The sequence below is a fragment of the Gallinula chloropus genome, assembly GCF_964237585.1.
Source record: "Gallinula chloropus genome assembly, chromosome: 2".
Lineage (NCBI taxonomy): Eukaryota > Metazoa > Chordata > Aves > Gruiformes > Rallidae > Gallinula > Gallinula chloropus.
In genome coordinates, this window is record NC_140086.1 from 95,025,416 (window position 1) to 95,049,189 (window position 23,774).

The following is a 23,774-nucleotide window of genomic DNA, read 5'->3' on the forward strand; positions in this document are numbered from 1 at the left end:
CTGTGTGCTTACTGCCAGAGCCAGGAGCGCTTTACTGTATGCACCAGTCATCTCTTCCTAGGTTGGCTCCTGCTGCCCTGTGCAGCTTGATGGAAGGGTACATGGTGGCTGGAAGTGGCACAGCTTTGTGACACTGCTGTGGAGCACGGCCAGAAATGTGCACACCACAGTATACAGCATCTGTAAGTAAAGGACCCGACTGCCCACGAAAAAATCCTGTCCCCACTTTTTGGAAACCCAAGCATGATCTGATCTAGCCTCATGTTCCTGGGGTTTTGTTGCAGTTTAAGCTATGAGAATACAGCTCTGAGAGAAGCAGTAGTTAACATTCTCCCTGGCTTTTTGGTCTCTTCCGAAATATCTAAATACATTACTTAATGGCTTTTTATATAAAGTTTCAAGCATTGCTTTGTTGCCTTCTGCAGATATGAAGGGTATATTATCAATATATAATGTACTTTTAAACATATGTTTGTAGAGGCCAAAAACTTTCTCTCTTTCTCTCTCTAATAAAATAGCATTTTTGTATCCATGTTTCCCTTGCATAAATGTGCCACTTAGTTAATGCCTTGCCAAACTACTGCTTTTTCTTTTTTTCCTTTTATGCATAAAGAGGGAAGCAGCTGTGTGCAGTGATTAACAACTGTGTCTGGTATATATCTGCAGCTTTTATATTTATCATATTTCTGCCTGGGCCCTCATTCTGCAGACCTTTATGCTAAACTTCACATAGCATTCACCTGAGACTTCTGTTCTCACTTCAAAATGCACAATAAAAATCAAATTATCACTGGAGTAACTCACTGTTTTTGTGAATGTATTTGTTACCAAGCTTCACAGAAATACTTAACCAACATTTAAACAGCAAGCTATTTAAACAACCTGCTAACTTGCTGGATTCTAATTTCCTTATACTCCCATGAAGTAAAACTTAAAAAAATTATAGATTCATAAAAATGTATTTGCAATTTGATGAATGATAATTTAAATGAGTTGTACTTCCAACACAACTTTCAGATCTGAGTGATATCCAAGGTGAGTGAAATCAATACTTCAGATGCAGTAATGGGTTTATCACTCCTGAGGAGTGAGTACTGCTGGCAGGAAACTATGCTTAATATGAATAAATACCTCACACCTAGATTTGTATTCAGCAAATTGCTGCACAACTGAAGAAAGGGAAATAGAAAGATGTGATGGCTGAGATACTGGTTTAAGACCAGTCAAATATCATCTGCAATAGCTATACTTCTGAATAAGATTATGAGTTGCCCCTGCACTGAGAGTTCCTCCTGTTTGATCAAATGGCTATAAAAGATCTTCCTCTTATAACACTATTCCCACACTTGTAAAGTTCCATTATAGGTGAAGATGATTCTTTCTCAGTATTAAAAGAACTGAATTTGCCCCAGATTCTCAGGATAATTCTGCTAACTGGGTACTACAATTTCTTTCCTTATCTAATGATCATTTAAAAATCATTAGCTCTTCTCACATTCACTGACTGTAATAGAGTAGGATGTAGCAAGTGTGAAATTTTTTACCATAGAAACCTACAAAGCAGCAGATAATTCCAGTCTTCTATTTTATAATGTTGAAACATTTTTGCATTGCTTCAAACTAAGAAGTATGCACAGATCCTGGTCTCTCCTGTGTGTGAACTTGCACTTGAATACTTGAGTACTGTAAGGCCCTCTACACTGTCTAATGAAGGGCATGGGGAGAAAGCTGCTGAGTACAAGTACCATACATTCTCTTACATGGTTATCATCTCCATACAGGGTGAGGTAAGGTAAGTTTTCAAGGTACTATAGAATCATAGAAGGGTTTGGGTTGGGGCCATCCAGTTCCAATCCCCTGCCATGGGCAGGGACACCCTCCACTAGACCAGGCTGCCCAAAGCCCCACCCAGCCTGGCCCTGGACACTGCCAGGGAGGGGGCAGCCACAGCTTCTCTGGGCAGCCTGTGCCAGGGCCTCACCACCCTCATCATAAAAAAGTTTCTTCCTTATATCTAATCTAAATCTAGCCTCTTTTAGTTTAAAATTATTGTCCCTTGCCCTGTCACTACATGCCCTTCTAAAGTCTTCCTCTGTTATAAGCCCCATTTATATATATTCAAAGCCCCAATAAGATCTCTTTGAAGCTTTCTCTTCTCCAGCCTCAAGAACCCCAGCTCTCTTGGCCTTCCTTCATAGGAGAGGTGTTCCAGCCCTTATTCTATGGTAAGACACATTCTGTCTGAAAGCTCTACTTCACTTCCCTTTGTTCCCAAGTTCTAACAAAGATTTAGTCTGGGAATTAAATTATCTGGTGGCCTCCATCAATCCTCTGAATAGTCATTCAATTTTTTAAAAAATAAATATTTACCTAAACAGAAGAAATTGTAAATTTGGTAAGAAACACTGCCTGTGCAAGTCTGTGAGTGCACTGGTAAGTTTAGAACATGATAACAACAAAGTGCTGGCTGATTACATTTTTACTATACTTCAGCAATTCTTCTAAGCTGCTAATAAACACGACCATGTTATTAGAAGAAGATGGAACATAGCATCAATATAGACAGTGGGTATAAACTCTTATATCTATATCCAACAGAAAATGAATTCTTCATGTTTATAGCTCTCTTACAGAACAATATTCATTACCAACATCTTGCTGTGCAGCTGAGATGTAACACGTTTGTATAAATGTATATAGACAGTTTAAATAGTTATGCCTACAGTTATATTTACTCTATATCTCAGACATTATTTCTGTATATATAAAATAACAGCTTATGAAGATAGCTATCTATGAAATAATAAGTTGATATGCATCCCTTATGCTTCTTTTTCCTGTTATTAAACTTCTTTTTTTGTTCTGATTTTTTCCATCATTCTTCTCCTTTTCCTGTCATGTTTCCCCACTTTCCATTAGTCTGAAAGGTCCTTTAAATTTTAGGGGGTTGTTTTTGTTCCTGCTGTAGCAGACTTGGAGACTTGTGTCTGCCTCTCCTCACCACCTGTAGCTGGGGATTATGGCCTGTACCACAGTGGTCTGACATATCTTTCCACCTGCCTTTCCAACTTTTATTGTCGTGGTTGTGAAGTCCACGGACTTCTGTTCCTGGCCTAGATATTTATTTTTTCTGAGATGGTGACTTGCATTACACATCAAATTGGGAATTTTATGGTTCTTCATGCAGAAGGAAACAGTACTTACGGTTTTACTCCAGGTGAGACCTGTGGTATGATGCTCTTTGATATAAGCTTGAAGCTCAGACCAGATGTTCAGGTATGACTTTACCCAATCAACATGGCGTGTATCACTGTAAAAACAGAGACAATTCTATAGGTATGAATGTTTGTACTTCAAAACAAAGCACTGCTACTCTTGCTTAAAGCAGTTAAAAACCAATGTCTGCGTTAAAGCCATGGACAAACCAGTTAGTGGGCAGCCAGCCAGCCCAGTGCTGAAAACACTGCAGCCTACTACACTGGAAAGCTTTCCGATCCTTCTGCAGGACAAGCAAGGGAAATGATGTCTTTAGCCCAGAGCACTTCCTGCTGGAAGGGTATGTTGTCACTGTTCAGGCTCAAACTCAACTGGAAGCACTAAAGGTATATGGAGCTGTGTCAGGGTGCCGAATTTTAGAAAATCAAATATCTGTGGGTTCTGTAAGATATTCTAGCTGCAAAGTTCAAATGCAGCCACTGTAATACTGGATCATGTTATTGTCAAAATATTTATACATCTAGAATTTTTAAAGTACAAGTCACAAATTGGCTCTGGAAGGCTTTGTCTTTCAATGGGACAGTAAATGAAAACACAAACTATGAACAGAGAGAGAGAAACTGCTTGTAAGACAAAGTCCTTCCTTCTGAAGATGCAGGAAAGAATAATTACTGAATAGTGACTGTTGTGTAATGGGGTGCTCGCAAGGATTTGGGTCTGTACCTCCAATTTATTTCCCTTGGAGTCTGATGGTTAATACCTCTGAGGGTCTGGGTCAACAGGTGTAATCCAAAGCCTACTGAAGTCAAGGGAGAGCCTCCTACTACTTTGGAAGACATTGTGATCTGATTCAGTGAAAAACAGTAAAGAATTTCGTACTGAGGGAGTAACTAAATACCTAACTAAGGTCCTCTGCCTACACCTTTATGTGAGATATTTTCTTCTCCAGAATAAGTATTCCTAAAGCTACATTGTAAAAATCTTCAGTTACCCCAGTAGGTACTACCTTCAGTAAGTAAACTAAGGTTTCAGTAATATATAGGATATAGTTATTTATACATATACCATAAATAGAAATATATACAAAAGGTTTTATATATTAAAAAGCTTTCCTCACTGAAGAGGAAAACCAACTGCAAATACTGTTCTTCACCAGCATATAAAAATTGAAAATCCAAAATCTGGCCTCCAGAAGTACCAAGGCAACAGGATTTATAGTTGATATTTTTAAGACGGCGTAGGAAGGACCTGTATTTTCTCTCTTTCTCTGTCAACTCACAGATCTCATTCATAGAATTTCTCTCTGAATTGCCTGTGCTCTTTAAGTACAACACAGTGGTACAGAAAAAAACCAATTTGGGACCCTTGGAATTAGATGCTCAGTTATATACACCTACCACCTAAACACACATTTTCAAACAAAGAGGGAGAACAGCAACAGTATGAGTGCACAAGTTAGACAAGGACACATAGCAGCTAGCTAGCAACACACTGATATGTAAATATGCCTTTGCATATAAGCTTATGATGCTGGAATGCCAGAAGATTAAACATAATCCTATAATTTCAGAGAGCGAAAAACAGCGCTGCTAGTGCTGCTGCCATTCTCACTGCAACGTACTGCAGGTCAAAGATGAGAAAGGGGGAGATACACTACAGCAAACAGATTTTACCAAATGCTTTTTAGCTTACAAAATGCTTTCTGTGATGGCTTGTGAAATCTATTCATATGGTTAATGCTCAGTTCTCTGTCTAGCAGATACTGGAGCTTGGCAACGTACCTGTGCTTGTAGTCCTTTAATACCCTGTTAGTATAAAAGGTAGCAGCATCATTCATCTCCTTGACATAAGGGCCTGGTTTAGGAGACTAGGCCCATCAGCCCATGGTAGCAGGAAACAACAGAAGGAGAAAGGAAGTAAAACATTAGTCAGACACCTTCTCTGATGTATTAGTTATATTATAAAACACCTTCTTGTGTGTAGGAGAATAAATAAAGATACAGATGAGACTGCAGAGTTCTGCAAGATTTGGAACTATTGTGGGCAAGGCCAGGCTGGATGGGGCTTCGGGCAACCTGGTCTAGTGGAGGGTGTCCCTGCCCATGGCAGGGGGTTGGAGATAAGTGACCTTTAAAGGTCCCTTCCAACCCAAACCAGTTTGTGATTCTATGATCCAGAAGCACATTTACAGCCCACCCCTCATCCCCCCAACCATCCTGTGTGTCACTCACCACTGCTATCCAGCCAAGGGCAGGTATGCTTTCACTGACAGCTGAGAGGTGGTTGAACATTTGACTTCCTCTGTTCCTTTCTCTGAAGTTCTGGATTTCCTGAATCTTCTCTGATATTGGCTTTAGAAGCATTGCTACCTCATTCTGATAAGACAAAAGAAAGGAAAGGAAGAGGGGAAGGGAAAAGAATGGGAAAAGGGAAGGGGAGAAAATATGACACTGCTGTTAAAATGCAGACTCCAGAAGCACCCTGAGGTTTAACACTGTCCTCCCTGCCCATTGATTTAACAGTTGGAAAGAAAAGTCAGCATATTCTCCACACTAAAGTAACAATTTAATTACCCTGCCCTAGTTGCAGCAGCAAAATGCACAGACATTAAGTATTAATAATGTGTTGCAGCAAAAATTATTCCCAGCCCTGGCGGCATTTTGACATGCCGCCCAGGTTAGGACCCACAGAGACCCTATATCTCCAAGTCAGCAGAATGCTTGTATGTTCCATGTGATAGCCACGGGACTCTTTGAGAGTCTTTACCCTGACTTGAGTTTTTCTTACTAAATTCTTTCTGTAAGCATCACAAGCTACTTGTTAGGTTAGTGACGTCTCAGCATCTGGCAACAAGACTGAAAAAGGAATACACCGAAGGCAGTTATCCATTTTAGCTTTCCTTATTGGTAAGTTTTAATGTTTTAATTTCCTTTGGCTGCAAGTGATGTGGGAGGATTTAATGGGAAACATACTGCCTGCAAACCACGGCTTGGGGAAATTCTCCTGTGTTGATCAGAAACGAATGGTATCCAGGGGAATGACTGTTGAGCGGAAGGAAAAGTGTCTAGAGTGAAGAGAAAAGCAGAATGAATGCAGAAGCTATCCAAACTCTTTCCTGTGCAAAGTGAATGCTAATCACACCGGCCCAGTGTCTCAGAAAAACTAATTCAGAGCACTAACTCACTGGGAAAAATTCATCCACTTGGAAACAGGACATGGAGTGACAAGGAGTCTTAGTTTACAAGCAAAACAACCTCTGTACCTTGCTATCCTATAAAATGTTTCTATAAAAAGTCTAATTATTGCAAAAGTATGGCCGCAGAACCCACACTACGTCCCACCAAAGAGAGTGCACCATCCTGATTTTCCCTGGCACTGCACTTGCAAATCACTCAGGCTGTAGCAGATCTGTGGGGTTTTCTCATCTTTTCTCATGACTGCTTGTTTAATGGTATTAAGTGCTTGTTGGAGACAGCTTATCCTTATATTCTCGAGGACTGGTGCTGTCATGACACATGCAGAAGGATGTGGGCGTACATGCTGCTTGATCTTTGTAATCTGCAATACATTTCTGTTCACCCTCCCGCAAGACCTCAGCTTTACAGAATTTTAAGTCACCTTAAAATAAGCATGTTTGCTATGGATCAACATAGCTCAAAAGACACTGCCAGAAACAGGACAAAATGAGGTTCTGCATTGTATAAGGATTTTGATCCAACCATGGAGCCTTAATATTTTATTTTAGTGGTAATGTAATTATGAGAAAGGCCTATGCATCTGAAATGCATGGGGATACTTGGTCTTCTACAACAAAGTGGGGTGTTTTCTAACAAATATTTACAATATTACTGGGAGATTAAATGATTTTTTTTATTGATGGCTTAATTACCAGCATAAGTCATTAAGTCTGAAAAAGCCCCAAAACCTCCATGATTTGTAGTTCTTAAAAACTGGTTTTGTTGCCATAACATGATAAAGTCTGCAGAAATTCTTCCTTCTAATTTTTGCTTTTTATAACATGCTGCAGCTGGTCAGTTCTTTCTTATTTTGCAGGGAAATCTTTCAAGTATGACAGTAGTTAACAAAACTGAAATTTAAGAAAGTGCTTGTTCTGCTTTGACATTATGCCAGTTTTCCTCCCATAAAGTCTAACGGATATTTACAGTCCTTAGCTTACTGTGAATCTTCATGGCCCAGTTCCAGCTAAAGAGAATATCAGGGCTAAAAATACAGCTCCACAGATGCCTGGTATATCTAGGCAGCACTGGGAGGCAGCACGTTTCTGTTGATAGGGCACAGAAGTGGGAGTCCATAAATGGGGGTTTTCTTTGCAGCTCTCACACCAAATTATCATCAGGTTGCAGGAAAGCTGTGTTACCTTTCTGTGCCTCAACTTTCTGTATATGAAATGATGCTAATATAGCTGTTCTATTTTGTAGGACACTTCAATATCTACAGATAAGGCAGCAAAATTAGGGCCAAGCATTTTCCTGATTGTGATAAGACCCACACCTCATCCTACTCCTACTTGAGAAACTCCCAACCACCTTTGTGAGGGTTTTCTATCAGTACTACAGACAGAATTTCTATCCCTGAAGACACAGGTCTTAACCAGTCCAGCGAATCAGTTTTTAAAAATGGAGTGAATTTGTGTAATTTCACAGAAAAAAACACCCTTTGGGAGTTTTAAGGGTGAAATATATATTGCTAAGGAATGTAGGTCGAGGTGAGCATTCACTTGGCACTGTAGTGACCCTAGAAAAAGCCACAAAGGGCTTGAGGCTTTGCTCTGCCCTGTCCCACGTGAGATGGTACTGGAAGAAGAGTACAGCTTGCCTTCCCTTCACTGTGCACTTGTCCTGCTCTGCCATGGCTGCTGGCTGCACAAGAGGGGTGTGTGTGTGTGTATGTATGTGTGTGTGTGTGTGTGTGTGTGTGTGTGTGTGTGCGCACGCAGAATCTTCTTGTGATCCAGGTTTCTCTGGAAGGACACAAAGGGATACAATCCTGCAAGGAATCACTTAATTGAGGCCTGTCTCCCTGCAGTCAGTTCTAAATTTTTGGTTAGTGATTAAACTGCAGATGAATTATAGTGTCTATGGCATATGGGTATAGAAAGGCTCATTAATTCTGGCAGTAATCAGTCTTGTTTGGCTCTACAACGCAGAACCAGTTGTGCTGAGGGTTCTAGAAGAATAACCTCTTTATTGCAATGAATATTAAAACAGCTGGCTGGCAATAGAATGATTGTCTATACTGTATCTCTAAGGAAAAAAAATGAACTCAAGGAGATGAATCAGAGCTGTAGGAAAAATCTTCAGCATGCTTTGGCATGTGCTAGATAAAGTTTCTTGTCATATAAGACACAGCACAGTTGTTTAACAGAAATTTAAGAGCCTTTGTATAAACACCATTCCTATTATAATATCAGTTTTGCTGAAATGTTTAAAAAATGCCGCAGTGGCACAACTTAGAAATATCAAGAGTAATTCCCAGTATGCCTTTGTCCTTTTAAAAATAATTACTAAACCAAGATGGTATTTTCAGATATTAATACCTAAACAAATAGAAAATGAAGAGTAGTATGACTGCTGCAGTGGTTAGCCAAACCGCTCCTCAACAGATAGAGCATGCAACAGGAACTACACCAGGCTTTGGCTTCAGAGACTTCATGATCTCACCCAGTCTCAAAAAATGGCCTGGCATACCAAAATTACTACCAACCACACCAAACAGACTTTCTTTTCCTTCATGTTTTTGTAATACTCACAGGAGAAGTTCCCCATATGACAGATTTAACGGGACTAGGGCACATGGATTGAATTCAGGAGGATGGCCAAACTTCTGGCATGTGTAATTTTTGTGGTGTGCCTATGAAGCCACACTAACCTGTGTGGCTGGCTTAAACTCTGGCTGCTTGAGCCAGTGACTACTTGAAAATCTCAGCTTTCATTTAAGTAGGCTAGGATTTTCTCAGGACCTTTGTTGTCCAGGAACTTGCCAAAGTGAATCACAAAGGTGTAAAAACCAGCAGGTAAATCAAAATGCAGTTTTTAAAGATCTTACATATATTCAAAATAAACTTACACAGGTTTGAGGGATGAGATTCTTTACTGAAGAATATGAATGTCAATGGGTGGCACCACAATTCAGACTGCACTATTCTAGTGCTTAAATCAACCTGACCTATTATGAAAAAAACCACGACAAGGGAACAAATACCCTTTTAAGTTACACTGAGGGGGTGGCAACCTCTGGCATAGGAGCAGTAAAAGAAAGCTGAGAGCATTTAGGATCACCAGCCCCTTCATTTTGCTCAGCTGCAACCAGAGCAGCATGACTGCAATCTTTATTCCATGGTCTACAGTTGTGTTATTCGCTTCCGTCAGTTCCAAATCTCCATCATACTTACATTGTATTTTTCACAGGCAAGTTTGAGACATGGAGCTGATCTGAGTCAGCTGTCTTTGTGTACGTTGGCAAGTAGCAGCCTAACAGGAATGATTCTGTGGAGCAAAACAGTTGGTGCTGAGGGCCTGACATTCACAATGCATGCATTTGTTGGGAGGAGGGGGGAGCTATTTTGGAATGGCTGTAAATCGTGGTTTAGGTGCTATCCAGGAGTGTATCTTCCATTTAACTTCATCAGAAGGACACCCATTTGGTACATGCTAAGACAGTGTGAATCACAGCATGGCAAATGGGGCTGATTTCAAGGAAAAATGTAGTTCCACTGCGAACTAAAGCACTAATGTAGACAGAGCCATTATCTCTGCTATGGGCCTAGTAGAGTCCCATCCCACATTTCATCCTTTCAAGGGATGAAAGATGCCATGGATGACACCCACCAGACGGTTCTAACAACTTAAAAGGTGAGCATCTGGTCTCAGCTGAGACTTGTTTCCCTCTATTGTAAATGGAAGAAGATGTCCCTGAGGAATTCTTTCCACCTATTAATAGATGTTAGAATACTACATATTAGAGGACATTAATAGGTGTGAAGACTGCACTCTAGAGGTGCTGCCATGTACTCTAAAGAGAGCCTGGAAAGACACCTTACACAACATGCCTACCTTGACAGTTGAAGCTGATGAGGAGAATCCCATCCTGTGTCTATATGAATAAGACATGGGTAGCTTCACTGATCCCAAGAAAGATACATTTCTGCTGTGGGTGGCTATGATTTTAGACCTATACTTTCCTATATTTTGTCTTTTGTGAAAGACAATCTGTAAAGAAGACTGTAAGTTGTGGGGGGTTTTTTTTGTCTATACATGGTTTAAGAAAGGCCTGGTTTTTGTGTTGTACTGTGCATCAACAGTCTGAATGGAATCAGTGTTCAGATGAGGTTGAGGAATAACCTCTTTATAGAGGTTATAGAAAACATTTCTCTGCCCAGAGGTGAATCTAAGCTAGTTGACAACTGTGAGCATCCCCAGTGCTGCATCCAGACTTCTCAAATACTTACTTTTTTTTTTTCTTATTACTTCCATGGTGAAATACCACCAGCCTTTGTTGGCAGCTATCAAATTGTTCTTTGAGCACCACCTCTCCCCATGTGTCCTTGCAGAAAGTGTTTCACATTTGGTACCACAGTTTTGCTCTTAAAATTGCCATCTAACCTATTCCATATTAATCCAGTGCTTTCTCTGCAAGCAGTTTCTGATTGGCAGTGAAGACTCTGAGTGACATCTTTGTGATCACTACATTCGCATCCCTTTACTATTCTGATATTTTCAGGGCTCAACAGTCTCCTCCTTGCAACTACAGAGAAACATAGTTTATTCTGGTCTCGTTTTCTCAGACTTTAAGTCTTCCAGTTAGTGATGTAACAAGTGTTTGATTTGTTTGTCAATAGGACAGGTTTTGCTACTTCAACTCTCTCTGTGCAACAGCAGGACCATGACACAGAGAGACAAATCTGCAGAAATGTCTGGTCAGCTTCATCAGCACAGAAGCTTAGACACATTTGTGTGCTTCCAAAGTGACTTAATTGGTATTTGGCTTTTATTCCTCTTAGATAGCACATAAATTCTCAATCTAACAGCCAATATTCGCTGTAGCAACTTTGTGCTTTGTAGGGGAAAAAGGGGAAAAGCAAACCATAACCTCACATGGCAGATCACTAGTTTGGTCATTTCTGGGTTTATTTTGAAATGTAAACTCTGAGGGAGGGCAGATGGAGAGGAACATGAAAGACAAATAGCTTCTAGCCAGCAGAGACAGCCAGGGCCTGATACAAACTGCATGCATCAGTTCATAGCAGTGTGAAATCACACCCAGAGCCTTTAGCCAGGACTCTGGCTGGTTTTTAAATGGACTAGAATGCTCTAGATGCTGTCTTCCTGTCCACTGCAGCTCTCCATAGGCAGTACACTCAACAAGGAAGGGTCCTCTTGCTTTAAGCAAACAGGCAACATCCCACGTCTAATCAACAAGAAGAATTACACAAGTGAACTGTTGTCAACTTTTTGATTTACTACTCCTCAAGCTTTGCTGCTGTGATCATAGTCCATCTCAGCAGGGCCCAGAGCATTGCAGGTAGCACAGCTCTGCCAGAAAATGGTGTTCTGTTGACTCACTGTTGTTTAGTTCACCACATCTGAGATCTGACGAGTCTTTGCTAAGGAAAATTGATTTCACAATGGGGTGTATGTCCCAGGGTAGGGATGTTAGATGGTCCAGCCCTGGACATTCATGTGTTTTACCTGAGATCTCCCAGCTTCAATAAGACTGCCAGCTTCAATAAGCAGTCCTGGAGTCTGCATAACTTGCAGAATTCAGAAATCATTGGTTGTGCTCTGATTTAGACCAAAGTAAAATTTGAAAAAAAAAAAAAAGCAAATTACTCATGAATTGACAAGCCCTGATTTTTCAGTCAGCTCTATCCCCAGTGCTCCCCCTTGTAGACGATCATGCACAATCCAGAAATCCTGGGGAACAACTGGGTAGCACAGAGAAAGCATTCTAGCAGTTTGGATTTGTGTGATACTTAATGGAGAAGGGAGTGTCTCATCAGCATAGCTCAGTGGGAGCTCAAATGGCGCAGTTTGAGTATGGACATTGCTACAGGGATTGGAAACTACCCTGGTGATTTTTGGACATTATTTTAGGACACTGCAGAATTCCAGTAAGAGTCTGTAGGATCTGCAGAATTGCTCAGCAGGTATGAGGATGAGAAGCTAGGCAAGGTACAGAGTATCATTTTTGATGTCTTCCTTATAGGGTGATGCTGTTCTTAGTCCAAGTATGGATGTACTGGAGCAGGCAAATGCAAGGAGCCTTTGCTTACTGGAGCCTGGTTCTTGCACAGAACGTGAACTGATGGAGACCCTGTGCCCGAGGTGGTGACGTGAGCCAGTCTAGAGGTGTGCAGTAATGTGCATCACTGGCTCTGCTTCTTTTCCATACAGGCTGGGAGATGCAGCACAGATCAGGGCCCTTCTGTATTATCTTGTTCCCTAAGTGTCTCTGGGCCTTCTCAGGGCTGCTTCTCAGATGCATCCATCTTTTCACAGCAGGGGCTACTCACCTGGGAGTTCTGGCAATCACAAGTGAAGAAAGAGAAAGGGTACAAGGATACCTACAGGAGTTAACTACCAGAGCAGAAAATATAACGAGCTCAAGGCTGGTTAAATGCAGCCAAGCGCCTCTGAGACAAAATTATGATAAGAGGTGTCAAGAGGCTATCTGGCAACTGGCAATATGTTACAATGACAGAATAATTGAGGATTAAAGCAGACCTGAATATCCAAAAATGACCCTGTGAACACTGTAAGGCAGCAGGCTAAACACTGAAAACTGTCAGTAAGGTCCAGCACTGTGGCTTGACTGCATGTTGCATGCAGTTGTAGTCTTGCTGATAACAGAAATATGTCAACAGTTTGGCAAGATTTCAGAGAATGGGAAGGGGGAAAGGGTTCCCTTTGGAGCTCAGGACTCTCAGGCTCTGTCCATGTCACTCTTGGCACCTTCTGTACATTTGGGACCTGAAGGCCTTAAAAGGACTGAACCAAATTCTTACTTAAGCTATTTCTAGATACAGAGGTGCAGGTTTGCAGCAGTCAACCGACTAAGTAGAATGGTTAGCAAAACTTAGATCAAACTCTTTTGCATAAGTAAGTAATAAATTAATGAGGTGGGGAGTACCCTGCTTTACATGTTTTAGAGAAGAGGGTGATCCCAGTAAGTATGAGGAAAAGTAGTGGGAAATGGAATGACATAAGCAAGTTGAGGTAATTAGAAGACAACTGCTGTTAGGATGCAGACTAAGAAGTCCCAGGAGTCCATTACTGAAGTACTTTAAAAATAGAAGAGAGAAAAAAAGAGCAATCCTGCACTGCCAGAGAGTAGGGAACTGTAAATCTCCACCTTTGATTTCTACATAAAAATTCTGAGAATGAGTCCTTTATTCAAAGAAATTGCCACAACTATTCTGTTCTTACAATAGATTTTTTTCTTGACTATAAAAATTTAAAAACTTCAGGATTTGTTCTCATGGCTCCAAGTCTAACTTCAAAGATGGTTTCTTGGGTTTCAGGTTTTATTCCCCTTTTCTAGGAAAAAAAGGAAAAGCCTTCCTTTGACTCTCGCTTTCTTCCACCCCTCTCCTCCCACCTGTGTGTAGAATCTGGATATTTAAGCTAGGCATTTAATTGGAATGTTTGTCTGCACAATGTTAGTAATTAAATCCATAAGCTCTGGCAGTCATATGAACTCAGCTTTTCTCTCTCTTTTTTTTTTTTTTTAAATGAGAAATTACGTAATCTTTTCTAGTCTGAACTGCATCTGCCATGTAAATCTGTTTGTAGTACTTCTTACCCTGACTGTGCTCATCTTGCATATGCTTGTTTTGATTCACAGAAAAACTTATCTCATTAACGAGTTCCCAGTGTGGGCACAATGGGTGATTCATGCCCAAGTGTTTGAACTCTTAAAGCGAAATGAAACAACTCATAAAGAGAAGACAGCGTGTAAGTTACCATTCCCAAAGAACTCAGTGCAGTGACTTTGAGCAGTCATCTTGGATGTCAGTATTCAAGATCATAAATTAAAAAAAAAAGCCTATTAAACAGATGAACTTGCTCAGGAACACTAATAACTTTTAAAGTTATTATACAATAAAATTATAATGCTTGAAGCAGAATTGTATTTGGCTTAGACCATGGGGAATAGAAAAGTCAGATCCAAACTGTTCCAGAATGTTTTCTGAAGGTTTATGTTGAAATGTATCTTCTGAATTGCCCAAGCAACATGTACAGCTATAGCCTCGAAGTATCTTTTTAAACAACTCCTCACCCAATACAAGGATATTCTGATTTACTTTCCCTTCTCCATCTCTTTACTACCTCATATAGAGTGAACAATTTAAAATAGATTGGGGTTTTTTGGGGATTTTTTTTTTGCTTTAATGTTTGAAGTTTGGCGTCAGAAAATAATCTCTAGTAAGTGGATGAACTGAAGGATCCCATCGTGCTGAATGAGCCTGTACCCAGCGGTCATTAGCTGGGACATACACAAACAGCAACATCAACTGGTGGTTTTGCCATGTGATCCCTTCCACTGCACACACAAATATAGAACATGACCATAAAAAGTAACAGACCATGCTCTCCGCGAAGTAATTTATTGCAGTTGATGCTGGGTCGGTATGCCAGCTGGAATTACCTTCCCGGCTCCTACTATTTTCACATCCACAGATAGCAGAGGCCGCGCGCCGAGGCGGAGTCGAAACCCTCCAACATTATCAACAAGAAGCAAAACTCTGCAAAAGGGACTTCAGCTCAACTGTTTGCAAACGTTCACTGGTGACTCATAGCGGGAGTTAAAGAGCTACACGAACACTGGGGCTTCAACATTTGCACAGAGGGGAAAAAAAAAGAATCCTGCTTTTTGTACAACACACATTTCCCTCTCTGCTGAGCACAAAAAATACCTACGGATTGTTATACATGTAGGAGCTTTCTTTTTGTCTGAATTCCACATCCATTAGTTTGTAAGCTGCTAGAGCTGAGCTAATTTATTTTTCCAGGGCATTTTCCCCTCCCTCTTTTTTTTTTTTTTAAAGGCACCATGTATGACATCCCAACATGACAGGAACTCAGTAAATCCCCTCAGTCTCCACACCGCTGTCTCTGAATGTCTACAAAGCTACTATGCCATAATCGCAACTCACTGGCTCATTCACAGCTTTACATTATAAAGCAAACAGTCTAGACAGCTGAATGACAGAATTACTCTCTTTTCTCTTGCATTTATAGATATGCTGTCATCTTCATTTGCTTTTCTCTACTCTGTGCATTCTGATACACTAATCATTAGCTTTCCTGTTTGGATTCCACACTGACTCCCTGGCTCTAGGCTATAAATACAACCAGAGCCCAGATGACATCGCGTCAGTAAGGTGCTGGGGGGTGGGGGTGAGGACCCCTGCTTCTTTCCTTCTCTGGGGTTAGCCAGTGATAGCCAGCTTTGTCAGAATGGTTGACAAATGTGGCTTTTCAATAGAATTTTGTCACCATTGCCTGGAACCGTCGCTCCCTGCAGTGGAAAAGACTGTTCAAGTTGCACAGAACAGACAGCCTTCAATCATTTTCAGGTCTGCCTAAAGTACAGCTGAATGTATCTGTGCAAAAAATGTATGCAAAAAAGAGAAAAGGAAAGAACAACAACATGTGTTTGGATGCCTACAAAAATGTGTAGTTAACAGTCTTCATGTTAAAAAGACTTAAGTAACTGGACCGAGTTTATTCTCACTGAGAAAGAAACTTTAATCCATAATATTCCCAGTATTTTAACTTTGGAATGATGTGTACACACACATCACGTGACATTTCCTTGGTGCTAAAAGATAGTTAAATGATAAAATTGTACTTTCTGCCCTTCAACAAGTTGCAGAAATGTATGCAAGCCTGACTGTGCAACTAAGCCATATCAATACAGGTGGCCAGCTCTGATGATGTTTATAGCAAGGTGTTTATTACTTGCTGCTTTTCTTAATGCTTTTTTAATTGTCATTCTGGACTGCTGGAGAATCCCTTTCTCCACTGGGGTTTTGGGGGGGCAGGGGGCATTTTGCCTGTTTTGTTACCATTTTTAAAATGAAAGTTTCCACACTTCACAGCTGAAAAAAAATCTCAAAGCCTTGACTTGAGGTCAGAAAGTTGTAAGGGTAAAAGTGAGAAGCCACTGCCATTTTCACTTGGAAAGCAGAGAAAATCCTACTGGTGGCACAGCAGCACAGGAGGCCAAACAGTGAGCCATGGCTTTTACTTCTACCAGAGCTGGGACAACGCCGATGCTTCAGAACACTTGGGCCATCGGAAACTATTCATCGGGGAATATTTTACCTATGAGCATGAAGAGTTTTGTGGGTCACTGGGTGCAATTGTATTCACAGCCAATATAAATGACTGCTGGAGGCCTGCACCAATGGGAATTTTGCCTGCTCTCTGTGAGTCATGACCCACTTTTACTCTCTGAGATCAGGGACAGCTGGAAAAACAACTGATCCCTTCTAGCCTGGAACTCTGTAAATCCAAATTCTTGCCTGTGCTTTTTTCTTTCTTTTTTCCTTGAGTACCCTTGCCATTAAAACATGCTGATTAGAACAACTTCTCATTTGAGTCTTCTAGAACAATAGTGACAGCAAAATTTCAATCATTTTATACCAGTAGCAGGAGTTCTGGTTTGAAATTACAGATTTTAGTGAACTACGGAGCAGGGAGCTAGTGGAAAAAGAACTGAAGGTCATAAAGAGACTATGAAGTGAAGCCTTAATTCTCTGCACACTCCAAGAAGGAAGGTTGGAGGGTGGTCCCACAGAAGGGCTGCATGATCGCTATTCCCAGAAATGATACAGTGCTATTGGCCGAAACCTTGTGCCCTCCAGAAACCACAAATAAGATTTCATAAGCACTCCGCAGCTTCCCTGAGCTTTCTAGTTGTGAGGGGAGGATTTAAATAGTTGCCACCAAAATAACTATATAAATCAACTTGATATAAATTGTGTTTTCATTTCCTTGACAAAATGCTTTTGCCTTCCTTCCAGAACTGGCTGAACCTGGACTTCAGCTTGGAAAACGCTAGTCTAATCAAGCTAAAACTGATTTTTCTCTCAATAGCTTATCCTCTAACTTGCAGTCTGTCATAGAGCATCCATGAGGGGCTAGCAAAAAGCCATTCTATTCCATGGCATTTCCAGCTTTCCAAAGAAACACTGATGCCACTCACAGCCGTAAAGTGGAAATCTCCTTTAGTTTCTTCAGTGATCTTATATGTATTGATACAGAAAAGGTTCTCAACTCCGAACCACTGCTTTCTGACTATCACAGTGTCACACTAGTAACACTGAAGTCAAGCCTCTATGAGCACTATATAAATAACAAATAAAAGCAAATGCAGGGATTGATATTAAACACACGTGAACACAGGCTTTTTAATACACTGCCTCTTGAAGTGCTAGGTCACTTTTCTTACCTCTTGAGGCTCTTGACATTGAGATGCCAACACCAGGAAAGATCTCTGCGCCTGGAAAGCAGCACGTACCATCTCTGCCTGTAACAAAGGAGGAATATAAATTAAACCTTAGCCTGTAATCTCCAGTACCTCTTCTTGGCAGCTCAAAGTCAAGTGTGACAGCTCAAATCTTTCTCACTGCTTCTCATCTATATCACAGCAGTGCTGATGAGTAGAAATGTATTACAGTACAGGATTGGCTATAAACTTCTGAAATCTAAGGTTAAGATCCCTATCTTGTTCAGATAGGAAACAAAAATGAGTTGATATGCAGTCTCTGGGTTACAGTTTGTAAGATTAGTCACAGGAGGACTTAATTTTAACACTTCAGAGAATGTCTAGCTGTTTCAGTGGTGGGGTTTTTACTTGAGTGCATGGTAACAACTTATTATTATGCAGAAAACAGCAACCACAAACTTCCTTCCTGTTGGATTGTAAAAGGCTGTTGTGATGTTTAAGAAGAGTTGAGCTTGGCATGTTTCCTGAGGGACCATGCTGTAATTCATTCCTTGCCTGTCCTCTGCAAGTAGACCCTAAGATTGGCAGATGTGAGGGACAGTGGCTGAAGGCTTTTGGGCAGTGCTCCCCCACAGAACTCTAGAACTGGGGTTTAAAGCTGCATCTGACAGCGTGTTTACATGCTAACAGTGTGGATGGGATCCCTGCACTCCAACTCTTTTGTTGGCTTTTTTTGGAACAGTACACATTTTCTGTATGTTATGAATGATGTACATTGAGTAGAATCTAATTGCTATTTCAGTATTACCTATACCTCATTCAAGTGGATGAGTAGTGACTAGGAGAAAGCATTATTGGCATAGAAAAGAACTATTCATAACTAGTGTATATTGCTAAATAAAACCCAACCCAACCCAAATGCTGTTAAGTTAATCTAATATGAATAGGTACATTTATAATCACTTTGTGAATGGGTGGGGAAGCTTATGCTGTTTTTCTTTGGGGTTTCTTCAATCTAAAAAGAAAACAAGGAAATTTTATATACAGGCCTATGTGGATGCAACTTAAAATACATAAAAGTCAGGAAATTTGAAGTTGTAGCAAAGTAAAGGAGCCAAATTATGTTTATTCATCTTAAAATGTGATGGCATGAATAAAACATAATCTGTTAGGATGAAAATGACTGCAAGGGAGATGGTAAAAGAGGCCCAGCTTGGACAGTATTTGGGGAGAAGGGGGTATTATGGTCTGACGGGATGTGATTTGGAAGAGGCTAGTCATGTCTATAAATAGATAAAGAAATAAATAATAAGGGAAATTATATGAGCATAGGAAACTTACATTTTCCAGACATGGACATAAATACCATCAATAATAGCCAGGTTTAGATCTTCTTAGACTTTTCAGAAGACTTTTTGGTACAGAAAATTATAAAACAACAAAGTGTGTGCTATTTTAAGCTTAGGGTTTTTGTGTGAAGAGGATCTTGCTGAACAGCTGACCAAAAACTAATGTTCTAGGAGGAAGTGATTATGAATGGATTTGGTTCTTCTTAAATATCAAGATGGACAAAAATAAATCTATAGCTATGGCTTGGTATTGTAGAACGGCAAAATTTTAGAAAATAGAGAAATCAGTGAATGAAGATGACTGGTCTGAGGAGCTTAATGATTTGGATATAGGAAAGGATGGATTTATATTAAGAATGGAAATAATCTATGTGCTGATTAACTGGAAATGCTGAAGACCAGAAAATGCAAGTATAAAAGTCAGAAAGGCAGCTTTGTGAAAAGAGCTTATGGATGTGGCAAAATATTTGCAGTAGAGCTACAGAAGCGTTAGTAGCATTGGAGAGAAACTCTGCTGGAGTTTCATGTGATGCACAAGTCATCCGTGTTAAATAAAGATGAACTGAAACCAGAATTGATGCAGAGGAAACTTGTTTGGATGTTTAGAGCAATGAGTATCTGTCATACATGGATAAACTTTAAAAGTTTCACTTGTTTTGCTTAGCAACACGATGGCTGAAGAATATGATGATTTTCATACAGAATGTAAATAACTGAGAATGAAGAAAATGGCAGTGTTAGCACAAGATCACAGGTCTGTAAACTGGGTCATGAGTAATCAGAGTCCCAAATTTAGAAGATTTCCAACTATCCAAAAAGTGAAGTTCAGAAGGCATCTTCTAAATTCCTACAAAGGAACAGTATTATTTTAAAACAGAGTTTTAAATTCTGATCAAACAGATCAGAGAACTGTAGCAAAATGCTCTCTAGATGTGGAATATTAGAGCTGTTTTGTGAGTTCTTGATCATATACCGAGCTGGTAGCATCAATGAAGTTTGAAAAATGTGTGTGTTTGGCACTTTGTTTACCGTGTATTACATCCACGCTTTTGGGTTCCCACTGGTCACTCATGGAGGCTGAGGAGGACTTTTTTATCTGCTCAGAGGAGAAAGTAGCAACTGGTTTCTTATCTGATTTTTCACCTCTTTATGCTGAAGCACTGGAATTTGGTCAGAGCTGGAGACAGACTGATGGATGATGTCCACTGATGTTCTTAAAAGACTGACATTCCTTGAGTATGACTCATACCTGTGCCTTGCTCATCTGACCAATGTTAAAACTATCGTTGCATGTGGAATGAGGATGTTCTTCTCCCCCAAATCTATACTATTCTTTTATGTTTATTACTCCTTCTCCTCTACTATAGTGTGGCCAAGGCCACTTTCTCAAAATTTCTGGGAGCTGTCTTTAAGAAGTCCTCTGTTATTGAGGGCACACAAGCCACTGACAGCATTCTTTTGATTTCTTTCTGGTGCATTGAAAGTGTGGCTTTTTGCATTTTCTCTTTCTCCTAAATTTATTATAGGATGTTGGAAACATTCAGTAGTCAGTGGACTAGAGATAGAGTTTAGAAGGCTTGTGCTGTATGCCCAAAATTTATCCAGCCCCCAAAGCTTTATAGTTGTGCAAGGATCAGAGCACTCACATCTCTCGCCTTTGAATTTAAATCCTAGTCCAAGGATCATGCTAACACAATTTCTCTATTTTACAAGCAGGGTTTTATAAGACTTCTGCCACAGTTACTTCCTTCTTTCTCCAACAGCATGAACTTTCTCCAACAGCTTTCTGAGTTTTACTATTTCTGAGCATGTGGTACTACTTTGCTTGCATCCCATCAAAGTAATAGAAGAGTTTCTTTTCATTAAGAACGCATTAGTTCTGTCTATGACCCTTCCAATTCTTTCTTGTAGTCTTTGGGATGTGACAATTCATCACTACCTCCTCCTACTTAGCAGGCAGGCAGTGTAACTAAGCAGATAGCACTACTTTTTGTAGGGAGATGATGACTCTTTCCTTAGATCCACCCCCCCAAGTCCAGTGAAGACTAATGAGTGAAAATGTTTCTCAACAACGAGTGTGTCTCAGCCAAAAGATTGCTGCAGAACAAAACGATTGAAACTCTTCCAGTTACAATGAATGACAGTAATGAAGCCTGAGTGTCAAAAATGCCTGGGAATCATGAGTAAATTTACCAGAGTGGACTAGACCACAGACTTGTACACATCTACCTACAGTTAGAAATGGGCGTATTTTGGAGCAACGGATAAATTTTGGGTGGTCCTTTTGGCATTCTTGGGATCACATGTAACACAGAAACCATCAGCTTCCTCAGCTGTTGTGAATATTTTGGAGGAAGCAAGTTGTCCCGGTATCAGCTAGGATAGGCTTAATTTTTTTCTAGTATCTGGTGTGGTGCTGTGTTTGGGAGCTTGGATGACAGCAGTGTTGGTAAGTGTTGGTAACACACTGATATTTTAGTTGTTGCCAAGCAGTCAAGGGCTTCTCACCCTGCTAATGAGAATGTGGGGGGCACCCAGGAAGCTGGGAGGGGACACAGCCAGGACAGGTGACCCAAACTGACCAAAGAGGGTATTCAAAACATTTCCTGCTTTGCTTTTAGCAGTTAGTTCTAGAGTCTGGAGGAGATAGCTGTGACTATGAACCTGAATGCCAGCTCCGTGTGGTGTTCCATTCACCACCTCAGTTTCCCCATCAGAAAAGTATGGAATAAGGTGTCTAAATCCTTTACTTCAGGTGTATTTGATAGCTGACTCGTGCCTGGTATTGTTGGAAGAGCCAAAGTCTGACATACATGAAGGATCAGTCCCATTCCATGCCTGTTGAAGCCTGTGGCTGACTTTGGTGAGTGACTTCTCTGTCACCATTGCAGTAACACCAGAGACAGGCCTCTCTACAGGTAAGCCTGCAGAAGTTAGCGGAGGAATCATACGTATTTAGAAACCATCTTTTTATTAGCAACTGGTTTATCCTTCTCTGTCACAATACAATGCCAACTTCTGATGTTTCCTAGAAGCCACTGCTTGAAAAATTGCCAAAGGCTCCATGAGAAATGTCTGATGGTGACGATGCTTCTACTCACACTACTCACTACTCACACTACTGTTTGGATTCCACCCAAACTTGCACTGTTTCAAACTAAGTAGACATAGATGCACTGAGCCTGAAGCAAGATGCACTGAGCCTGAAGCAAGTTTGCCTTGGCAAAGTCTAGTTCTCCAGAGCAGACAAGACTCCCTTTCTGATTTAAATGTTTTATTCAATCTAAGTTGCCCAGCACCCTGGTATCCAGGCGCTAATAAATATGAATATTTATGTGACAACAGTTTGGCAAACTACAAGAAGAAACAGGTACATACATTCAAATCTTAAGTTACAAGTAAATTCAGTCTTTGAAAAAACATAATAGAACTAAATAGAAATGAAAGAAACAAAGGATTTCCTAATGAAATTTAGTCAAGAAAATTATTCTATTGACCTGATAATATTAAATTTGTCAAATGTTATTATATTTAATGATGTATTTGCTCAGAGTCATAGCACTGAAAAGCACAATGTAAATATCAGAATCCACTGGACTTCTTTTGTCTTTTGGTAGCATTTATACACACGCATAGGTATCACTTCTTTTGTTAGCATGCTAATATTAACAGGGATAATTTGCAAATCAGAATAGATATCTATATACATTTTGGATTTCTAAAATACACTTCATGACTGTATTCTGAAAGAAAATAGCAAAGAGGGCACTGAGGGAAAAGAATTGGGATTTAGTGGTCCAGAGTTCTAACCACAGTTTCTGCAGAAATAATTTTGGGTCCTTTGGGTCTAGCAAAGACACGGTGACTGACAGCAAGTGACAACTACAGATGGAGCTTTGCTGCTATGAGCAAAGACCCCTGTCTTTCTCTAAAAGAGACAGTACTGCCAGAGAAAGACAAACAGTTTGTCTTTTACATTCTGCTTTCACGAGCCTCTTCAAAGTGAAGTGGTGAAGTGACTGGTGGCTTGAAGGGAGAAGCAAGAAATGGAAAGAGAACGGAGTTTAGATTAAATATGGGGCTGCCATAGAAACTACCCAGGCCAGCTAAAGAGACAGTATTTATTTTGTACAGCTGATTGGCTGATAGGGATTTTTTTAAAACTGGGCCAAACGCTGAAGAGCCAGTGGCAGTTCTGAAAACAGAGCCCTTTTTATACTGGAAAAGGAAAAGGGAAGAAAGAAAAAATCTGTCCCCTTTCTCTTACTGGTCCATGCAGAAAACAGGGTTGACATTCTAGTCAAAATTGAAGTCAATGGGAGATTTGCCACTGATTTTGATGGAGCCAGACACCACCCCAGATATTTTCTTTTCTATTTTAAGACAGATACTTTTGACTACCCCTGATCAGCTGCCCTCCGTTAGTGGTTTTTCGGTGTTTTTCAGCCTCCGTGGCTGTGTCCATATAAGGGAACTTTTGCTGAGAGCTCCTTGCATTGCTACTTCCTGTTCAGTACCAACCTAAGCCTGTGTCAGGGCCGGTCACACTAGCGTGTACATCTGCCAGTGCATTAAACACTGTGTCATCTAAGTGTACACAATGCTAGCTAATATTAGCTATTTGTTTTTTCCAGAGTAGCATCTGTATGTAGGTTCATTCACTTTACCTTCTAGTAAGCTTGACTGGGACCTAAACTGCTCGGAGCTCTCACCTCTGGTGGAGCTCAAACCATA

The 23,774-nt window shown here is 40.4% G+C and overlaps 1 protein-coding gene across 2 annotated transcripts in view; it reads right to left on the minus strand.

Annotated features, from left to right (window-relative positions):
• Positions 1–23,774, minus strand: part of CAP2 (cyclase associated actin cytoskeleton regulatory protein 2) — a 68,904-nt gene that overhangs the window by 19,277 nt on the left and 25,853 nt on the right. For both annotated transcript variants that reach the window (XM_084260397.1, XM_084260398.1), the window contains exons 4-7: positions 17,695–17,772; positions 5,448–5,591; positions 4,998–5,083; positions 3,205–3,310 (exon numbers count right to left, since the gene is read on the minus strand). In XM_084260397.1, coding sequence (XP_084116523.1) covers positions 3,205–3,310; positions 4,998–5,083; positions 5,448–5,591; positions 17,695–17,772 — 414 coding nt within the window. The remainder of the gene's footprint in view (positions 1–3,204; positions 3,311–4,997; positions 5,084–5,447; positions 5,592–17,694; positions 17,773–23,774) is intronic.